The 23,306-nt window shown below is 44.1% G+C and overlaps 1 protein-coding gene across 2 annotated transcripts in view; it reads left to right on the top strand.

The window, feature by feature from the left end:
* Positions 1 to 8,863: 8,863 nt before the first annotated feature.
* Positions 8,864 to 23,306, top strand: part of LOC311253555 (bone morphogenetic protein receptor type-2-like) — a 29,123-nt gene continuing 14,680 nt past the window's right edge. Inside the window, exons 1-3 of one of the 2 annotated variants that reach the window (XM_084347603.1) lie at positions 8,864 to 9,958; positions 20,404 to 20,589; positions 20,736 to 20,915. In XM_084347603.1, coding sequence (XP_084203729.1) covers positions 9,868 to 9,958; positions 20,404 to 20,589; positions 20,736 to 20,915 — 457 coding nt within the window. In that variant the 5' untranslated portion in view covers positions 8,864 to 9,867. The remainder of the gene's footprint in view (positions 9,959 to 20,403; positions 20,590 to 20,735; positions 20,916 to 23,306) is intronic. The other variant, XM_084347602.1, reaches the window with a different exon arrangement.

Below are 23,306 nucleotides of genomic sequence, written 5' to 3'. Positions count from 1 at the left end.
ATTCAATATTAGCACTACACAAAATGTCATTTGAAATGTCATTAGCGTTGCAGGTAAGTATGTAAAGCTTATTTAAAGGGGCTCTACTGTATGTAACAATTCACATGTGTTAACCACTTTTTTATCGACCATATGTGAGCAAGTTGTAACGTGATGTGAAAAATGAGACCACAGGGAGCAACAGTGGCTTATGTAAGTTGAGAAGTGGTTTCCGCTAACATAAACTAGCAACCAGCTTCCAGCAGTTCCACAGAGCCTCTTTATTTAGCATCTTTCACAGGTCAGTGTCACAAAGACCATAAAAATGATAAAGACAACAAACATTAAAACGTAACCAACAACAGATCCTACAAACACATGCACACAAACAACAACAAATTCAAATTTTGACCTGTTCATGATGCTAGTCGAACGGTCAGGCGATCAGTTCATACACTGGAGACCATGAATGTCTTGATAAATGGCAATTCACCCCAAATATGTTTATTTATTTCCCCAAATGAGTAATAACTTCGCTGGTGGCGACAGTTAGGTGATCACCAAAGTCAGTATGATTCATCCTCTGGGGACCACGAAAACCTGTACAAAATTTTAATGATAATCCCAAAACAGAAAATAGAATATAAAAGATGTCCATAGTCTTTTAAAATGAACAGAATTTCCTTTATTGGTAATTTTCTCTTTCATTTTGAATATAACAATCACATCCTTTAACCAGCTGGCATAAGAAGAGGGTTCTGGATTGTTCCAGTTCTTGTAATAATAATAATAAAATTCTTGTAATATAACCCAACGGGCTATCAGGCAAATTAATGCAACAGCACTGTTAATATTTGTTAGCACTCTCTGACTTTACACTGAAAATTCATGTCAATGGATGTAGTTTACATATACATACACATAATTTACATCTGTCACAAGTAGGATCTAAATTTGGATTTATTTTGGATAATTAGGTGCACAATCTTCAATTGCATGAGCCCATGTCTACAAGAAGAGAGTAATTGTTCAAGGATTTCTTTCCAAACCTCATTCAAAAGTGGCCCAGATCATGTTCCCATTGAGCATATTTCAGTATATATAGTGCACTGTGATCTCTTCATCTCAGGCAAATGTGCTAATAGTTTCACCAGGGACCTAAAATCAGGTTAACAATAATGAACATTGCTGTTGAATCTGGGTTACGCTCATGTGATTTGGGTATTGAGCGTCTCATGAAAGGCCTGCAGGTAATCTGGCAGACTAGGACAGGATCCTTGTGTCCTGACATGAGAGTTTGGGTGTTCAGTACTCTTCATGGCTAATAAAACCAGTAATAAGAAAAACCAGCGTCTATTTTATATTCGAAGTAGGCCACTGTGTTAATGTGCTCTACCTATCTCACCCTAACTTTCGAATGGAAGGAATCTAAGGCGGCCAAAAGGACCATGAATGTTTTCCACACTAAAGTGAAATTTCTATTTTTACACATGCAACAGAGAACTGGATGTGCAATTGTGTCAACTGGGTCAGAGGAATTTTTTATGGTCAGTGCCCAATTTTTGCAGACATGGCTGGCTGCACTGCTGATTGAATTAGCAACTGTTTCGTTAATCACAGTTATATTAAACACACATTGCCATGTTAAAGGGCCTCTCCACCAAGTTCACACATAAAAAATCAGTTCACTTGTCATAGGGGGTGCTTACTCCGTGGCTCAGGGGCTTTGTCAAGTCTGAGAAAGTAACCTTGATGATGTCATCGTGATAGGATGATGTCATCTGGGTTATTTCAGCTTTCGGGGGGGGGGAAACAAATTTGTAACAGAAAGCCTGAATATGAAAGATGTGGAAATACACTCCGTGTGTTTGCATATTATGCAAACACTTAGTTTTGAATTACTAATGCTGTATCCCATAAACAGTTCAGTCTTTGTAATATGTACACATACACACGCAAACACATATTCATATTCAGGCACGCAAACATAACTGAAGGCACTGAATCATCAGGATTATCAGTTACTGGCATTTCATGTGACCAGAAAACTAAAAATATCACAATTGAGTAATAACATCCCCAGAGGATGACCCCTATCGACTTTAGTGACCCCCTGACTTTTCATCTAGCACAACTAGCAGTTTGATATTTTTTACTTTTGGTGACACATCTTGCCAACGATTCAGTGAGACTGTGATAGATTGTCATGAAATTGGTACAGATATTCGTGGTGCCCAGAGGATAAATCCTAGAGACTTTAATGATCCCCTCACCTTTTCATCTCACACCATATTTTATATTTTTGGCTTTTGGTGACATATCCTGACAACTGATGTGAGCCTGCGATGGACTGTCTTGAAATTGGTACAGATATTCATGGTCCCCAGAGGATGAACCCTAAAGACTTTGGTGATGCCTTTACTAGCACCACCAGTATATCTGTAGTTTTCAGTTAAATGTCTTGTCAACTAGTCGATGGATTGCCAATAAATTAGGTTCAGAGAGTCGTGGTGCTCAGAGGATGAATCCGAATCTCTTTGACAATCCTTTAACTTTTCATCTAGCACCACCATCAGGTCAACATTTCCCTTACTGTTTGTGACCAAATAGCTACATTGTGTTTAGTGCTAAAATGCTAATTTAAGCTGAAAATGGTAAACATCATACCTGCTTTTATAAGCAGAATGTTATCATTGTCAGACTCTAGCATGACTGCAGACTCATGAGCTGCATCTCAAGTCCATCACACAAGCTATTCATCATAGTAGAGTTTAAGCAGTTAATAAACAAATCATCACATACTTTGGCATCTGATAGTAAAAGGAAATTATATAATATGTGTGACGTTGGACATTATTCAAACTACAACTTGGGGACTGCTTATTAAACTTAACAAAGAGACATCAAATGTGTTTCCTAAGATTTAATAGAAGATCTTCGCAGGGCTGTTTCATCACCACCCATAATTCATTTTAATGTTTTTCATTTGTGAGCAGCTCCTTTATTTCCCTTGTGCAATATTGCATCGTGGAAAAGTACTGTCCGTCACTTGCACAATCTTAAATCGCCTGTTTTAAGTCTGTATACGATCTGTGTTGAGCATACTTTATTCTGTCACTTTTTCCAGTGTGGACAAACTGCACTGAACACTAGATTTGAGACGTGTTGTTAGTTTTGTTCCAGAAATAATGAGTTTTTCTTTGTAATGACAACAGGAACAAAAAAAATTGTTCCCATTTTTAATGTTGTATCTTGAGTCTTCTCTAAGTGCTTCATGAATATAATATTTTATCTCTGGCAGCCTGGTTTTCCCCCCAAACACTGGATTCACTCAACCATTAAATGAACCACGTCTGAGATTGTTCCCTTTTCGACATTGTTAATGGACAGTTTTTCACAGTAATGAGACAAAGATCTGTTGGAATTGCGAGCGTTTGTGAAACTGTCTGCTAAATCTGAAATGTAATGTTACTGTCTGCCGGCAAATTCCTACAATAAACAACAAAAGAACCCCTCAAAACATTGAAGATGTCGCAATGAGCTGAAATCTCCTGTACATGCACTCGCCTTCTTGAATCAACACTGCGGGGCCGTGTCGGAGAAACGAAAACACGCAGCAACTATCAAATAAAAACGATGCGGCACTCGAACAAGAACAGACTTTTCATTTGTGAGCCTGCAGGCTGTACAGAATGATGACAGCGTTGTTTGATGAATACGCTGGAAACTGGCAAAATATCAAAATCATGTCACGATGGAGGAATTCTGTGTTATGGTGAACAGTTGAAACTTGTTGTTTTCTTTCCACCTTAAAGGAGAAATTAAGTTTGAAGCTCACAGGCGGGCAAACGATACTCAGGCCAGACCGCCTGCTTGGGCAAGAAAAAAGAGAGCGGGTGTTTACACCAACGTGAGGGTGGTAACGACACAGAGGATGAGGTAGCCTAAATAAAGAAGTAGTGGAAACCACATGGCCAGAAAAGCCCTCGCCTCAGCTATCAGCCGCAGCGACTCGGGACTAAACCACAAACCCGGGCGGCTGACCGAAAGCCAAGCTTCATCACAGCTTCTGTATCATGACACCGATATAGGTCAGCAGTGCTAAAGCATCTGCAAATCTGCAGATTATCTCTGCCAGGTTTTTTTATGCTCTAATCAGACCAAATCCTCTAGAGTGGAGCTCGTTCTTAAGTGGGATTGTAGAGCAGTGGAAAAGAGTCTCGCAGCTAGATGGATAGAGGAAAAAGAGAGAGTAGACGAACGACCAAACAGGGCCGAATTTGAGTATTTCTATGTGTTTTTATAGCACACGTGTGTGATGGAGGAAGGAGTTGAGACGCTCATTCGGGAAGGCAGGGAGAGGGCAGCGAGAGGTTTCAAAACATCTAAGCAAGCATTTCCCACAGTTGGAAGTGATTATTAAAACTGCAGGGGCTGTCTTTACCGCTCTACTGCTCGGCTCCCACGTTGTTTACTAAGGTATAGCAGAGAGAGAGCCAACCACGCCTGCAGTAACTACGGTGTGCGTGTTTGTGTGTCCCACTCGATCCGGCCTAAGTCTTGAATCTAGATGATTTTATCCCATAAGCAAGTATTTATAATTGATGGTCCCCTGCTTAGTGTGACACCGAGTTGCAGAGGAGAAAGAGGGCACGTTTAAAAATAGCCAGAACACCTACCATCATCTCATCCATTATTAAACACAGCCCAGAGATCTGATCTGACATCCATTATGCCACTCCACGAGCTGAGGGATGAGAGGAATTAATAGGCTACTATGACATAAGTGTGAGGATGAAGACCGAGGCTAAATAATGGATTGTTTACGAGGAAGAGGAGGATGTTAGGTTTGCTACAAATACTTCCTGCTAAAAGGTGCACTATGCAGTTTTGGGGAAGACAGCTCTGCAAAGTGCCCCTTTAAAAAGCGATTTTATCGGATCAAAGATGGCGGTTAAGCCTCCCGCCGCAGTCCAAGGCCGGCCAACCTCCTTCTCGCCGGGTGAAATCTGAGTTGTTGAGGAAATTCTTTAATGTCCAGCTACTATATATATTTGCTTTTGCCATACCAGCATGCCAGTGTCCATGTCAAATGAGCAGGGGGAAACAGCTGCAGCGTAAGTACACAGTCAAAAATAGAGGTACGGGAGAAGTATGTGAACTATAACAGGCACATAATGGGAGCCAGATGTACACCTTGTGATCCACCATAAAGGTACAAAGTGGTTTCTGATATGTTAAAGTGCAGATTTCTGCTGGTTCAGCCTGAATGTAATGTACTGTTCAGTTGCCAAAGTTAGTTTACTACTCAGCCTGTGTGAGCATGCTCTGGGAATGATGTCATCAGGTCTAATTAGACCTGTCATGATAATTACGTTATTGACTGATCCTGCATATCTTATTGTGTATATTTGATCAAATTATCGATATGTGCATGTACATGACCTCAATCACTTTTACTAATCTCGATATATGTCTGTGCTGCTTGTGCTGTTCAGATTCAACAAGATATTACTTGTTGGTGAGCTTTAAACACGCTGCTAGGTGCTGTGTATTTGGTTACTGACAGGCAATGACAGGCAATTTGTTTCCCACTGTCTCCAGTCTTTGTGCGAAGCTAAGCTAACTGGCTAATGGCTCTAACTGTCCGCAAGACAGCGATGAAGCGGAGCTCCTAAAACAGTTTAGTATTCCTTTACAATGTCCTGTCAACAATGCGTCCAGAGTGTCCATATTGAACACAAATAGCACTGTGCGCCGGTGGGAAGCCGGTGAGGGATCGTGACCTTGACACAACAGTAGTTCAGATTAGTGGGTCTATCTACACTGCCTCCTGTCTACATGCTTCCTCTTCAAGAGGCAGTAGAGGGGTTGAGGGGAAGGGTAAAAACTTCAACTTAAAAGTATCCCAAACTTCCGCAGTCCAAGACAATTATTTTTGGTATTTATTTTGTGTTTATGTTTATGTTTAAATATATAAATGAGGCATCCAGAATTGAATAAATGCTAATTTACCATTTACCATAATTTGCAAACATTTCCAGAACAGAAATCTGAACTAAAATCAACACTTTAATTTGTATTTCGTTTAGTTTCTTTCCACTAGTCTGAAAGACGACATTTCAAAGAAGCAAAAAAACAAGTTCATTCTGGTCGAACGGTGTGCTCAACCTCACCGTTCTGTGAAGGCAACGATGCAGAGCATGCAGGGTGTAACATGATGACCCGTGCCCAACCCACATACAAACTCATTAGCACTGACAAGATCTCATGGTCACCGGTCAGTGCCTGGACCCCTGAGCTCCACATTTATGCATTTGTGTGTTTGTTGTGCAAAAATCAACATCTTTCATTTCTCAGGCCTAATTAGAGCTTTGTCTAAAACGTCTGTCTTTATTTTAATGACTTCATTATAAGATCAGGAGGCGCACTGGGAGCACGGGCACAGACGTAATTGGCAGCAGATGCCATTAGGCGCAGAAAAATGGCATATTGATCACGATTATGCAACGAGGCACAGTCGCAGGTCAGTGCTGTGGACGAGTCCCTGAGGATGAGGACACAGCAATCAAACAACTATCAGTCAAGAAGTTCCTTGGCAATTTTTTTACCTCTGCCGTTACTCAGCTGTTTCTTTCTAACCTATCTGGTTGCAAGGTGCACCTGCGGGGGTCAGATGACAGAGTGAACCAAAGAAGTGTGCATGTCTTAGTGAGTGTGTGTGTGTCATCTTTCTCGTCCCTTCAGAGCCGGGCTGGAGGTGTGTGTTTCAGTTACCTGGCAACCCCCCTTTGAGAAAGTTGTAACAATAGACCCCCTGTGGAGTTAGACATGGGGGATATGCAGCAGCAAGTGACAGCAGGGGGACAGAAATGTCACCATTCTCAAATAAAAGGGTAAAGACCTTTACCAGAGGTTGCTGAAGTGCCCTTGAGCAAGGCATTAAACCTCCCAATCCTGACCTATGACCTCCTAATGGAAGGAAGGAAAGCCTCTCTGTTGTTGTCGTCTATGATGTATGATAATTCAGTCTTCTGTGTGCGCAGAAGAGACGCTTCACTCACCATCAACACTGACGTCCTGACAGCCTCCGACACGCTCTGCCTCAGCTCCGCCGCGGTGCCCGGTTTGTTGAGCCCCCGGGTGAACTTCCTCGCCTCGGGTAGAGCAGAAGCCATACCGTATCCCACCTCTCATCAGACCGCCAGGTAGTGAGAAGAGCCGACTGTCCCAAGCGGCGGCGTAAAAAGGCTGGAATCCTGCGCTCCGGGCTGTCCGACGCGCGTAAAAATGCACCGCGGCGCTGCTTTATCCTGGCATTACGCTTCTGTTTAACTTCGCGTGAGCTCGGTCATGTGTGCGGTGGAGCTCCAGGATAGAGTGAGGATGACTTCCCTGGTGAAAGGCAGTCGGAGAGCAACATCCAGAGGCTGCCGCGCTCTGTCCCGTCAGGAGATCCCTTGCGCAAAACCGACACGCCCCCCTTCCTCGGTGTAATAATGATGCCCAGTGGGACAGCTCTGTAAACTGATTCATCCATCATATTTGCAGCCCATTTGCAGAAAATAATTGGTACTACTGTCCACAATATGACTATTATTTATAGGGTTGCTGTAGGACACTCAGCAGTTACTTTAATGCTGTTTTCCACCTGCGTAATCGCTATAATGTCTCCATTATATATAAAAGTTATGGATATTAAACGCCCTACGAGACTTTTAAAGCAATTAATGCCTTAAGTGTTACATCAAAAGGCGCCTAAATACTGTTTTGAGGTTATATAACTGCAAATCACACGCTGTTCAGCCGTAGGCACAGGATAACATTGCCACCTGCTGGAATAACTATTGTTTTAACTACACAGTCTGAGTTCAAGGCTTTAAACTCTGTATAAAGTTATGTGACCACACAGAGGCAGTAAAGTTACACTGAAAGTTGAGTAACTGGTGATGCCTTCAATTGCAATCGGGAATAGCAGCTTCAGGTAGAAGGTAAACAATGTGAAGCATTGACATAGGCTAAGTTTGCCATATTATTAGAAATGCTAATAATGCATATGTATTACTGAGATATTATCATGTGTATTCACACAATTAGAAATGCTTTATGTCTCTACAATATTTCAATTAAAGGATAAGTTCATCCAAAAATGAAAATGCAGTCATCATCTACTCGACCTCATGCGGATGGAGAGTCAGGTGAAGTTTTCGTAGTACGCCTGGAGTTTCACGGCAAAACAACGTTGCAGCCTCCCTCTAAACAATTAAAGTAGATGGGGACTTGTTTTGAGACGTAAAAAAACAACTGAAACCAATTAATGAAATGGCTTCATACAGCTCATCTGGTGTAATCCAAGTCTCCTGAGGCCCTGACATCTCAAACTGATTTGATTTTTTAATGCTGACATCTTCACTTTAGCTCCTGAGCTAAACGTGTTAGCATCCACCCCATCAGCCCCCATCTGAAATGAGTGCACACGCGCGGCAGGACTGTGCGTCGAGCGTGTAATTAACATCTTTTCAGATCCATTTTGGATGTTGGGGCTTCTGGAGCAATCGTATGTTTATTTTGTGCTTGTTTTTGCACATTTTAAAACAAGTCCCCATCTACTTCAGTTGTTCTGCTGCTGCAACGCTTGTTTTGCCGTGAAGCCCCGGAAAAGTTTTGTTGACTACGAGACTTCCCCTGACCTTTCGTCGGTATGGGGGTGACTAGATAATGAATGTATTTAAAATTTTGTGGGTGACTTTAAGCGTGCCCTTTAGCTTTTGAATTAAAATGCAGGCATTGTGCAAGTCGCACTCAGATGGCTTATGTTGTGTAAGCTTGAGGCGTTCAAGGCGACAGAAGAAGTCGGACAATTGCGCCGGGAGCCTGAACGCAGCATATGCTTCCAGGGTGTTATGTCCACAGTCTGCGGCACAGCGGCGCTGCACCACCCCTCCTCTCTGTGTAGGACTGTCCTCCACCCCCAACACCAACCCACAGCAACCTGATACCGGAGACGAGCGGTCCAGACAAGCCTGCAAACGAGGCGTTCCCAGCCGCCCTGTCTGTCTGTCTGCCCAGCGGAGCTCCAAACCGTCAATGCCAAACGCCGCCGACCGCCTCGGGGAAGATCAGACCAAGAGATATCCGTTCCCTCAGCCCCGTCGTCATCCAGCAGGGGAGTAATAATCTCCGTCTATCGCCGACCAGCGAGGCTCACTGTAGACGCCGTCGACTTGTGAATTATTTTTTTTCCCCCCCTCAGCGGAGATCGTGAAATGAGACGGGACGCCGAGAACTAACTGGCTAGCTGTTCGGCTAACGTCGGTTAGCATCGGTAGCAGCCAGCTTGTAACCCAACCGAGCTAATTCGCTAACGTTTAGTATGCCAAATTCTTGCCCGCTGTATCGAAAGACTGGATGTTTTTGCAAAGTGTGCAACCGAGGATAGTTTTTGTTTGCGTGAATTAGCCGTGCGGCGGTTATTTTTGCGATATTTACCCTCTTTGCCTAAGTTTTCTAGTACCAGACAGTCGCCCCTGGGCAGCTAGCATGTTAGCTAGCCGATATGGACGTTGTTTTCTGGCTGGCTGTAGATGGCAGATCCGCCAAACAAGTTAGCTGCTCGGTTTATCTGTCCGGTCTGCGCTGGAGTCGACAGCAGGACTAAACTTAACTTTTACCGGCGGTCAATGTTAGCTATCAAATCACGTCAGAGGACCCCGACTCTCTTTTTCGCGTTATTCATCAATGTGCCCCATGCCTGAGAGATCGGTTCAAGTTATTGAGCTGACGTGAGGAAAACCAGGGGGGTCAAAACAATATCTGGAGGAAGAAAAGAGAGGAACAGAAGAAGTAGAGGGGGGACTTGGAGGAGCTGTAATTGAGAGACCAAAGTCGATGCACACTGTCATGGCTGTGGGCCGAATCACGATGAAATCACTCGCTAAATTTGGGTTTTGCCTGACGATTCTCCTGACTTCTGTGGCTGGTGAGTGGCTTATCAGTGCATTGATTTTTTTTGTGGGGGGGGGGATGAAGGAAATGTGCTTCTCATGAATATTTGATGCTTTCATTTTGGTTTCTGCTGTCTGTACATACCCAGGTTGGTGCAGATGTTGAGTAACAGTCTTACTTGAGCCTGTGATCAATCTACACCAGACATCATTTTCCCAAATCATCATGTCCTCCTTGTGTGTTTCTGCCTGCCTGTCCCTTATCCACCTTCCCCATCTCTGCTGTCTGCCTGCCTCATTTTGCTGGAGTGATCCGTGTAACCCATCCCACTGTAGTCAAGTCAAACCTTCCCAGATATCTCCTCTCGAACACAGCGGCAACTGCACCCCTGGCTCCCTTTTAATCATTCTGTGTACAAAGGCCTGGAAAAACACTGCCAAACATACCGCAGTCCTTGTCTGCCAAGTTGTGCCCCCCGTTCAAGACTTTGGGCCGAAGCCAGGCTTCTGTGAGACCTTGAGCATGATAAGATAGTGGCAGGGCTGCACAGAGATGGAGGAACAGTGCATGCACAGGGAGGCGGAGGGGGGTTGGGAGGAATGTGTGGGAAGCCAGGAAAGGTATTTTACAAGATGGGTAATTTGGGCGATGGAAGTTCAACATCGTGCAGGGTGTTTGGAAATAGGTGGTCTCGGGAGTAGCTCGGCGTTGCAGCCGAGTACGTGGGACGTGAATGTGTGTATAAACAGCTTCTTAATAGTGCATATTATCATTTCTGCGAGTGTGTGTTGTTGTTAAGGCTCCTACATCCATCCATGGACAGGGTATTATCAGAAGGCCAGAGTAATGACTGCTGTTGCAGAGGGGGAAATATGTGAGCGTGGAGCAGAATTTGAACACACAGTTTGACACGGCGTTCATGGCTTTAAGCTCGAACGGTGCCCCTATTTGCATGTGCATTTGCATTTAACAGACAAGTCGTAGTGTCAGTGATGTTTAAATCCCCGCTTCCATAAAACGACAAGAAAGGACTTTGACTGTCTTTGCCCGCACTGTGTTCCTGACATCGTCTGATCGTGAGGTCAAGCAAATAGAGGTGAAAAGCTCGCTACTTAAATTTAGAAACACTGGAGTAAGTAGATAAGTGAGGCGTACTGTAGAAGAGGGGGTGAATCAGCGGAGAGAGCGGGACCTGAAGCGTTCACCGAAGGGATGAGTTGTCAGGTTGTGACGTAGGAATCGGTGGGGGGGGGGGGGGGGGAAAATGCAATTTTTAATATTCAGCAAAATGTAAAGCGGCAATTCATCACCTCGGCACGCACGCTGGAAGATGTCCCATCGTCACGGAATAATACAACCTTGATGAGCTCACCTTTATGAGACATGACATGTAAATTAGTATTCCCCGAGAGCGGTTTAACGACTACACTGACTGGCAGAGGATTGACACATTCACTCAATAATCAGTACAAGGACGATTAATGGATACTTACAGGCACGCGTGCCATGTAAACAGCCGATAAATTCAAATCGTTGAACTGTGCAAAATTAATTAGGCCAGCAGTCAGACTTTGTTGGCATAATGACTGTAAAGAGACAGGAGACAAACTGCTCTATATCCCTCTCTGGGCTGGTGTTTAGTCCATGAATGCAAAGGGGAGATACTCCCAGCGCCCATTTCTTTGGATGATGAGAGGAATCAAAGGGCCTAATAGTCTGCAGGAGTGTGTTACTCATCTCTCTGACCCAACACCTTTCCCCCGGCTCTAGGAACATCGCTGCCTTCCCCATCTCGGCTATTACCTCTGTTAATTTCTCTTTCAAATCATTATTCATTTCCTTCTACCTGCCATGTGTTTAACCTGTTTGCAGCTGAGCTCGGGTCGTCCTTCCGCCCCGTCCCCTGTGACTAATCAGCGTGTGGGCGTGCGCCTGCTGCTCCGAAATCTGGAGTCGAAACGGTTCCAAACAAGCCTGCAGACGCTACCTGCGGCGTGCGACCGCAGGTGTTCTCGAGCGGTGGCATCAGGACAGGCATTAGCCCGTACTCTTATCAAGTTCAACTTGTAGCACACGCAGGCCCATAATGTATGCCACAACCCACATTCAGGCAGACATTTTTTACTGTTGTCCCAGGTAGGCTGGGGGTTTGAGGGTCCCAAAGAGGATTAGAGCAAGAAGTATTATACCATAGCATAAAAAAGGACTGCTCATTTGCTCCGCTTGTCCAAGCTCCGTAGCTGTGTCCCTTGAGCCCCATACTGTGGCGTTGACAGTCCCACTGTTCCTCAACCGGGCCGCGTCTCTCCAGCCTCTGCGGGCCACGCGGGGACTCTCGAGGCTGTCAGCTCCGCGGTCACGTCAGCGGCTCACAGAAAGCGAAGTTATTGGCTCGTGATTGCGGCCTCGCGAGTGTGTTTGCCGCGCAGGCTAGTTCAGGTTGGAGCCTACAGAATTTGGCGACTGCTGTCAGCCCTGGCATTTCATCAGTGGTTTTAATGGCCAGGGTGGTGTGAGAAGACTGGGATGAATCAGAATGACTTAAATGCCATGCTCAGGAATTTGCCTCGGTGACATCCCAGCAGAGATATTTTAAAAAAACAGAAAATGGAAGAGCTCTAATGAGAGAGTGTGAGAAATCCACCCGATGTGTTATAGCCTGCAACTAAATATTATTTTTGTCATTAATTACAGGGTGAGGCATCTCAGAGTTTGCAGGTGTTGTGGTTCTGCTGTATAAATTTAAAAGTTTCAAACTTCAAATATCTTCATCAACTATCTATGTTATACCAGTGAAAAGCAGCATTTGTTCTATTCTTTACTTTATTAAAACTATATATTTAAAATAAGATTTCTTTGGGTCTTTTAATAGAAACAACCAAAACAAAAGACATATTTTGATTGGGTCATAGAATAGCATGGGATCATGGGAGTTGTCGACCACAATTGTTGATTGAAATGTCACCTGACTCCAACCAAAAACATATAACACAGGTCTAGTTGTTTTTAGGCATTCTAGTGCAGAAATGTGACATATTATACATTCATACTGCATAATAATACCAGCGAATGTAAACATCTGTTTATAAAAGACTTAATTATATCGATTTCCAGAGACTAGAAGAAAGCAGTACACTAATTAAAACAAATCAATGCCTAGAACAACTCATTCTGTACGTCAGTAGTGTGATGAATTTGTGTGTTTCAATTAATGGCACCCGATTTCCAGCCCAAAGCCCAGGGGCCCGCGCTACCAAGCTGCATTACCTTTGGCTCTCAAACCAGTCTGCCGACTGTGCATTACAGTCAGACAGATGCTTCTGGTGGTAAACACGAGGATAGTAAATGGGTCAAGGTGGCTCGTAAAATGTTAAAATCTCTTGTAAAACTGCGAGGCAGCCGGTGTGTGGAAGAGGCAAAAATAGGGGTAATATAATGCTGCGTGCACTCTGAGACAACAATTTGGCATCAGTATTCGAAGAACTGGAGCGATGCAATTTAGACAGGAAGTAGTTGCATACGCTGAAGGATATAAAAGCACTGCAGCCACTTTGATTCCATAATATTTTGCACTCAGTCCACATCGTTATTTCGTGAGAAGAGATGACACTGACTGCGGCTAGAAACAGACCAATGAATGCTGGAACGGGGGGGGGGGGGGTGAGGGAGCGGGGCGTTTGGTGTCTAATACAGCTAGCCTTGTACTCTATTAGATGAAAAAAATCAATGTGTTTCTCTCTCGGTACCTCGGTTTGAGTTCTGTGCAGAGGTAAAAGCAAAGCGAGGTACAATAGAACAGTGTTCAGCCGAGCTTCTGGTTTGGCAAAAAGGAGAAATTAGTGGATGTTTTAGAAAACAAAAGGTGCAGCCTTGAGATGGTAACTCAGAGTGACAGCCTATGATTAACACGAAGCGTTCTCCTTGACCAGCAGAGACAATAAGTCTAGAGCGCGCAAAAAATGTCGCTCATAGTATGGATGAACTGGTTTGAGTTTTCTCCATTTTTATGAATAGAAGCTTTAAAAGGGAAGGGTGCATGTGATGGTGAAGGTGATTTTATCTTCTCTTGTAGCTGGGCTGTGACATCTGTTGATATTGGCCACTGTCTTTTATATTTTGCCCTGTTAACCTCGTAGATCTAAGGCTTTATATGTTTCTATCCACATCAGCTTATAATAGTCGCAGAAACAACTCGAGGTGCAGTTACTAGATCCCAGGATTTACAGGCAATCATTGGTGGAAGGTGCAGGTTTTTAGACCAATGGTGCACTCACAGCACTCCTCTGAGAAATATCCCAGGAAGAAAAATAACTGCAGAGAAGAGCAGAAGATGGCTTCTGGGGGGTGATAAGTATAGTCCCACTGATACAGGGGTTTTTAGGCTGATACATTTGCCAATTGTAAGTAATTATACTTAACAAATGATCTTGATAGGGATTTCGTTGGGGTTTTTTTTGCGTTTCAAGTTACATACTGAGCAGAACATTTCACAGTGTACACAGACTTGTCAGTGCTCTCTGGAGGACAATGAAGTCGCTGTAATGGAGACAGTGTTTCTTAATGACTTTAAACCTAGTTTGGTGTTTCTATGCTGCAACTTCTTGTTACCTTTCAGCACAGATGTGCTGAACTAAGCAAATATCTTCCTATTTGTCAGCTTGGCTTATTTATTAGTGTATTGTAGTGTTCTGAATATTTAAAACTGTTTCAATACTCATTTTCTCAGTATTGTTGAAGTGTATTTTTTGCTTTCCTCTCAAGTTAACATGCAGTGCTGTAGTGCCCACATGGCCCCAACTTCTCCAGAAGTAACTCAACTTAGATGCTGTTGTTTTGTAATGGCATGCCCTGTTGTATTATCTTTTATGCCCTCAGTGTGTCACTGTCAAGGTATTAAATCGAAGTTGGAAATTCCACGATCATGACAACACTAGTCTAGTGATATGGTTCAACTAAATATTATTTTCTGTATGAATCAGTCAGAAAATAATAGTGGAAAATGCCCCTTACTATTTCGTAAAGCCAACATGATCTCATCAAATTGCTTGTTTGCCTGCTCCACGCACCAAAACTGTAGTGAATTCAGTTTACCGTCACATAAGACAAAGAAAAAGCAGGATATCCTCAAAATTTTGAGGTTTTGACTCAGCTTCTTTTTTTTTTTTAATAACGACTTAAAGGTGCACTATGTAGTTTTGGGGAAGAAACTTTAATCAGAAGAGAAAGATCCTCACTGTCTGATTTTTCTTCTTCTTTGTTTTCATGAATAGACTGAATCAACAAACTGACCTTAAAGGGCAGCACAATTTAATACTGTTCTACTTTGTTTATATTTGGCGGACCCTGCCACCTTTCTAGCTTCAAACAGTGTTCTGGGGACCTTATTTTCCTCTGAGAACAGCTTGTTTATTCAGTTATGGGGAAAAAACGTATTGCTGAGTTTGCGTTATTATCTCATTTAGATTCTGAGTTTGACTTCCTGTTGGCTCTCGCAGAACAGGTGAAATCCCCCTTCATACCAGACAACCACAGGCCTCCGGAGGTGACAGTGAAGTGGGCGGAGGTGTAGCAGAGAGTATGTAGCACGTCAAGCCCGTAATGGCTGTTCATTTACTCGTCAAGGAGAAACATGTTGTCATAAACGGAGACTCAATTCAGATGCAGCCTGAAAGCAAACTTTTGCTTGTTCATAAATAATCTGAGATTATACCCCCCCGCTGTGTGACAGTGAACACCACTTCGGCCACTCTGTCATCTGTGTATCACATATTCGGGAAAGTTAAGGTATACAGGGAGGGAGGGGGCGGCGAATTTTAGTATAAATGCATTGTGGTCAATAATGGAGGCCTCTAAGCTTTGAGGGTAGTATAAGCCCCAGGATTAGCATAACTGTACCAGACCCAGACAGACACAGACTGAGTGGTGGTGTTTTTGAGAGCGGGGGAGTGGGCAGTCCCGAGGCAACAGATGGGACAGATTAAAGCCCACTCACCCCCCGCATCTTTAAACTCAACCAGGGGACTTGGAAAATTGGGGGTGTCAGCAAATACCCCCCCTGAAACCCATCCATCCTACCTCAGCAACAAGCGTGCACCCAAACAGCAGCAGCAGGTACGATTAGAGGCGTAGCAGCTTGAGCCTTGTGATAATGACACCACCTTGCGAATGGGCATGCATTGTTTTTGCGTTTTTGACTTTTTTTGTAGCAGGGGGATGCACCCACCGTGCAAGATGGCACATTATCAGTTCTCGGGGCGTGTACGTCTGCTTCACACACTAGAGAAGAGGGCCTGTGTTTGAATGCATTCATTTTTGATACTGACGCAGAGTCAGCATTGATAAAAAAGGCTCCACATGGCTGCATTATGCCAGTTCTCCTCGAGCAAGAGAGCACAACTTGTATACTTCAGTGGCTGCGGACAGTGCGCGCATGCCTGCAGAGGAGGCGGTGCGTGCACGGGTGCATCAAGCACGTTTCAGCCTTTAGTCGAGAGAGTCTCCTCTGCTCTTTTTTCCCCCCCCTGCCCCTCCCACCCTCTGTTTGTGCCTCTAATCTTGGACGTGAACTCGGAACTAGTTGTGGAGAGAAAACGGAGACACATCAGCGCACTCAGTGACTTTTAATCAAGTCTCAGACCGCCATGTCTTGCAACGCTCCGATGGGCCTTGGCGGTAGGAAGGAGAGAGCCAGATTAGATCGCTGTTGTTTTTTAGCAGCGAGGCTGAGGGGATGGGGGTAGTCCGGGCTGGGAGGGTGCACCGAAGGCCAATTGGGGGAGGAGGGTAAGAGGGGGGAGAGAAGAGATTAGCAAATAACTGGGCCATGGGTAAACACTCAGCAGTGCCCGCCATCATCCAATGAACAGGCTTGGAGCAGAAAACTACTCCGAAGCCTTTTGATATGACTACCCTCTCTCTCCCTCTCGTTCTCTCTCTCTCTCTCTCTCTCTCTCATCTGCTTCGCTCCACTGGCCTTGCCTGCATACTCTGACCCACAATCCAATACTGCAGTGCAAGCCAAGATCACACAGCAAGCTCCACAGAAGCAGAACCAGGGACAGAGCTGTCCTCGGCCAATCGGAGATAAACACAGGGATTGGCATCCAACCAGTAATGCTCCTAAAAACGATAGAATTGAGGGAAAGAACCAACCACAGGCGAGCAGCACTGCAGACAAACCAATGAAATGTGACTACAGGAGTGCTCCCATGGCTCAGACTGCAAATGAGCAAAGGCTGGATGTGACTGCTGGGGTTTGAGCACCATCCTGTGCTACACTGTCTGTCGTCTCTGTTTGGCTTTTTGGATATAGAGCTGCTAAATTTATAAATAAAACTGGTTATATATTTTCAGAGGGCGAATCGCCTTTTTGTTAAGAAACAGGAGCTGCAGTGATGAGTGTGTGCTTTCCAGTTAGTGAGTGCTAATTCCCTGTGTATTGAACATGGTATAGAGTGTTTATCTTTCCAGATATTGTATCGAATCTACACTCAAATAACCTTCTCCCTTACAACAATGAAGTACATAAGTATTTAATATTTGTGAATCAACTCTAAAATCAATTACTGGGTTGAACTCCTTTTATCTGCTTTCTCAGTTGTTTCATGCCCGAGAGCTCTCGTAGCTCGAGCATCATTATGAGGTTTTTGATTTCATGGCCTTGAATTATAGTAAGAATGTTAATAATTAATGTCAGCTTTGGGAGAAAGACAGAAGATACTCTGCTCTATGGATTTCTGTTCTCCCAATCCCTGGTACAAGGTCAGTCTGTTTGTCTAACTGTCTTTGGGTGTTGTCACCGGCTCGGCACTTCCTTCTATTGTTCCTTTATGTTTCTCCTCTTTTTACTAGAGTTCCTTCTCTGGAAGTCATGTCCTCACCTCCAGTGCCCACTTCTCGGATTTTTTGTTGTTATAAGGGAAGCGTACTCGGGGCAGAATTTGTCCCACTCAAGGAAGCCTTGTACCTTTTTTGAAGTGTCAGAAGAGATTGAGTTTAAGAGTCAAAGAAAGTGGATAGTGCCTCTAAACAACACTGCAATAGCTCCGTTTTAAGAGTTAAATGTCTTTGGCCTCATGGATCAAACAGATACTAGAGTTTAACAAAAAACAATAGTTTTAATGATGCATAATTTTTGATGCTGGCGTCTGATGACTGTCGGTATTTTGTTGACTGAAATTAACTTTATCAGTTCTATCTAACCAGCAATTAAAGTTATCAGTATTTGAGTCTTCCTGAGTTGGCTGAAAACGCTGTTTCCGGCTGACTTTTAAATGTTTCTTGCTGACTTGTTCTAAAATGAGAAACTTGTGAAAGCGCTCTTAAAATATGCAGTAAATGGTTATATATGATATCATGCTAACAAACTGAAGCTAAAGCTAAGAGATCCCAGGCAATAAGTCGACATTACTCACCAGTTGATGATAAAATAATGTAGTATGAGCTGCCCCTGGACTTGAAAGTAATGTAGATTGTTACCATTGTAGGAAGAAAGCTAGTTAGCCATACATGCTAATGTCCAAGTTCACAATAGAGCGGGACAAACATACAGTTCAATCAGATCCTTGCGTTTTCAAGTATTTTTAAGTAAACATACAGCTTTGAACTCGAGTTTTTTCATTTCATTTAAATGGAAATTTAAAATAAAGACAGTAAATTGGGGTGTTGTGCTTGTATTTTTCCTATAAATGCATCATCAGACTTGAATAGCTCAGAGCTGATTGTCCCTCTGGCAAAAGAAAAGTGGTAAAATATGAATGAATGCCGGCCCATGATTCCTCTCGTGTCATGTTCTGGTTTAATGGTAGAGCTGGTGCTCATTTTGGGGAAATCGTTGTTCTCTGAAATCAGTTATTTCCATGACGTCCAAGTAAAGTGCTAGTGTTGGCTTTGAGCTGAAAAGAAACCGCTGCTCAGTATTGATTTGGTATATTTCATGTTGGTGTAGGGTTTTTCTCGCTTTATAGTTTGATACAGTGAGAACATGTACAGCATGACATAATATGTATGATTAAAATTCGGTGCATGTACCTTTTGGTGTTTAATTTAACCCAGAGCACGTTAATTTGCTGGGAATACATACCAGTGTAGAAACATCTGCCCCGTCGGGAATCTAACCGCTAACCCTGCCAGTGCCATCGTCATCTCATTGAAATTCAGCTTCTTCATCACAATAAAATCCTCCACATATTTAACCCTTAGTTTGAACTCCTTTCCCATACTGCTTGTACACAGCGTGCTTCCCCCTGCAGGCAATGTCAGTCCCACAGAACAGTAGGCAGTAAAGGCCCACAGGTTGAGGGCAGCCGAGGCCCACAGTAGGCCAGGGTTGATAGCTTTATCTGCGGATGGGAGCAGAGGAGGAAAGTTGGCGCCATGCCCAGCAGCGCTACCACTCCATCGCGTCACCCTCTGCCCACACAGGCTAGCTTGACCTTGGGCAGGGCACAGTCACCCTCCTCCCTCCACCCCTTCGTAACAGACCCCTCCAGCCCTCCCCCCCTCTTCCCGGCAAGGAGGAAAGGGAGGAGCTGGGAGTAAGGGAAACAAACTGGCACATCATGTTTCCCTTATCTGAAATTACGCACAACGCAGGCTATGTACACAAACACACACTCTGACATTGGCTCAAACTGAGCCTCCCTGGAATCACTCTTTCAGACATTTGCTGCAAATGAACAAGCACGATGTCTATTTCATTACTGGACGCATTCTGCATAATTTGACACCACCTGAAGTTCATCCATATTTTCTGCAAACAAGTTAGAAAACAAGCCATAGGCCAAAGGCCATAAATCAGTTGAATTCATGAAGTATACGGCGGTAGCTTGAGCTTATCTCTCATTTTCTGACATTTCATTTTCTGATGTGTTTTCACAGTCATCTCAGCTTTTCTTTATGTTTTTAATGAGGCTTCTTTCAAACCCAAATGTCCACTTCTCCTCTACGCCTCTGCATGTGTTTGTGTTCTGTCCTTCGGGCTAGAGTTTGAATTGGTATTTTCTATTGATCCTTGGCTTGTGAGAGGCAGCACTCTGTGCAGGCAGACAGCCATTTTTCTTCCTGTATAGACGGACACAACGGCTATATCAATCTGTCTCTGTAGCTGGCGTAGCAGACAGGAAGTGTCTGTACATGTATGTGGTTGTATAGATACGTCGTGAGTGAGTTGATGTGCATGACTTTTCATCTACATCAGGCTGAAAACTTTCATGTGAAATGTGCGTGTTTCTGTGGACTGAGGCAATAATCAATAAAGAGACACGTTGAAATAGAATAAATTAATGAAGCTGTCGAGCTGTCTGTAACCCTCTCTCCTCAGCTCACACGCTCGTCAACACAAGCCTTCATCTCAGAAATGTTTGCTCATGCGTCTTGTCATCCAACTATTTCATTCACTGTGTTGCTATTGCGAGAGCACAGCTCTATTTTGCTTGAAATTTGATTCATCTCCGCTCCATCTTCTCCGTCTCTTCACAGCGGCGCAGGGCGAGGCGAGGGAGTGTGCCTTCACGGACCAGCAGCAGCAGTGGGAGGTGGAGCGAGTGGCTGGGGGCGAAGGCCGGGTCTCCCCAGAGAACACCACCATCAGATGTGACAAGGGCAGCCACTGTTTCGGCCTGTGGGAGAAAAGTCCTCCGGGAGAAGTGCGACTTGTCAAACAAGGTACAACTTGAGAGACCTGTGGCCGATCAGTCCTAGATTAGACTGCAGCTAAGGAGGTTGCAGTGATTGGATCTTTTTGTTGGATGTTAATTTAATTGGCTCGACACTCACCGCACCCACCCTCTTCTGTCTCCCCTCTATTTCAGGTTGCTGGACTCACCTGGGCGACCACCAGGGTTGCAAGGACGACCGCTGCGTGGTGACCAACCTCCCTCCACAGATCCAGAACGGGACGTACCACTTCTGCTGCTGTGGAAGCGACATGTGCAATGTCAACTTCACGGAGGACTTCCCAACTCCAAGCCCCACCACCGCACAGCCCCTCTGTAAGGACACATACACACTTACAACACATCCTTGTTTCGTAGTGAGTTGCATTTAATTTCATGCCAAAGGATTCCTCTCTAGTCGTGCATCTTCCTTTTCTATGAGCGGTGGTCAGCTCGCCGACAAAAAAACGTGTCAGCCAGATGGATTCAAAGCCAGATCTCAGCCTACGCTCATCCTCTTATGGCTTTTTACTAGTGAATTCCCTGCTGACCGTTTTTATAAAGGTTGAGGCAGTGAGGCAAAACACTTAACCGCTGAACACCTGTGACATCAGGTCACTTCAACAGCAAGAAGAAAACTCCACGTGGAATTGTGTTGTGTTGAGAACAGCTGTGATTTCATTGATTTGAAATGTATTTTGGATTTAGATGGTGTATCATTAACCTACTTAACGACATGAATTCACTTAGAAGCCACATTTTTAGCTTTTAATGGAGTCATTTCTCATACCAGATGAAATCGAACTTTCCTGCCGCGGTTACAACGATCTCCCGTGAGGCGGATGAATGAACGAAAAATGACTAACTAGCAGCAGGATGGGAGAAAACAAATGCAGGCCCACACAGTCCTGAAACACAACGCTATTAACGGCAAAGAATGAAAGGATGTTTGATACCATCAGAGCTGTTCTACCTCCACCTACTTTCTCTCTCCTCCTCTTCCTCGCCTTCCTCCGCTTCATCAGTCAGCCGCACGGCTTCCTGATTGTTATCCATTATGAGCCTTGACAACTGTGAATTGCAGAGATTGGTTTCGGTTCACCGACAGATAAGCTTTGTGGCGTCCTCACTCAGAGCCGGTATAAGTTATTCGCACTAAAATTCCTTGAAAGTGGTTGTTATTGGATTCCATTTGTATCAATGCCGGTCTGCTGCGTTAATAAGTTGTGGGTAAGACGTCGACCAAATCAAACGGATGTATTGTTATTCGTTTCTTCCTTCCTTTCTTGGTTGAGCTGTGAATGAAAGCAATGTGTGTGGTAGGAAAAAGGTGGGGAGTGGGGGATGGCGGCAGCGGCTCATCATCGTCGCTCCTGCCCACACATTAACGCAAACACACACTCTACCATCCATGTCGTCTCTCTGCATTCCACGGATTACAAGGCGTCTGCTGTATCTGTCTGTCTGCGGGCGTGCCGGTGACTGTTCCACCGAGCAGACGTGTGACGAGACAAACCTCGGGAAAAATAACCATTAGGTGTTAGAAGGACGTTTGATTAATCGGTGAAGTGTAAGTTTAAGGTTGTGCTCTAACTTAAAATCCTGTTTCTGTTTTTGCTAGATTGTTAATGCCTGACATGTCTGGGCAGATCTGTGCCAGTGTTACTCGGAGGAGGAAACAGTTTGAGTCAGTTGGCTGTCTGAGTGATCAAAAGCAAAGAGCCGACACGGATGACAACATACAGGGCTAGGCGGCGGATGAAGTACTCTGATCTTTTTCTTAAGTAAAAGTAGCAATACCGCGGTGTAGAAATACTCTGTTACAAGTAAAAGTCCTGCATTCAAAACTGAAATACACTCAAAAATCAACTTCGTTCAGAATAGCTTTAATAGCTTTTAGCTTAATGCACACACACTGGCTTGCCTGGCTACTTTTATTAAAAAAATAAAAGTAATTAATTAAATGCTTAAATGAGTCACTAAATATCCCTGAGGCGGCTGTTAGTATATCTGGGCCCACCAGAGTAAACTGTATGTTCATAGTTATTGATGTATACATGTGTAAGTGTCACTTTAAAGCGAGCTGTTCAAGAAAGGTGGCAGGGTCCGCCAAATATAAACAAAGTAAAACAGCATGAAATAATACGTTCCACATATAAGATTGTTGCCGTATAAAGGCTGGCACTATCATTAATGTTACGGAGGTTTTAAACAGTTGTTTGCTGTGTGTTCGGGTGTGTGTGCGCGCGCGTCTGTGTTTGTCAGACTGCTTCCTGTGCAACCCCCTTGTTGATTATGAACTCACTGACCTTGGCATTTGAGGGGGAGCCGTCCTGTCAACCCCCCATGTTGTTAGTGTGTGTGCCAGAGCGTGCGTGCATGCACGCTCATGCTAGCACGTCATTCAAAGCTGCCCTTAGGCTCTCGAAGCCATCAATTATTGATAAAGCTGGTGTCTCACAGCAGCGCCCGTGTGTTGACTGATGTAACGGATGCAGCAGAGTGTTTTTCTGTATATGTACTATTCCTGCAAAGTGTGGAGTAGTGCTATATGAGTGTTGCTATATGTATGTTTGTCTCCAGAGTAGCTCTGTTGCAGTGTCATTAATCACAAGTACCTGACAGCTTAGACTGCAGCCACCTCAGCTACCTGCCATCTGACCAGCTCTCTGGTGTACTCTCTCTGTTTTTACATATTTTTTCTTTCTCTCGCTCTTTTCATTCACT

The sequence above is a fragment of the Pagrus pagrus genome, assembly GCF_965226575.1.
Source record: "Pagrus pagrus genome assembly, chromosome: 24".
Lineage (NCBI taxonomy): Eukaryota > Metazoa > Chordata > Actinopteri > Spariformes > Sparidae > Pagrus > Pagrus pagrus.
This window is presented reverse-complemented; position numbering and strand designations above follow the sequence as displayed.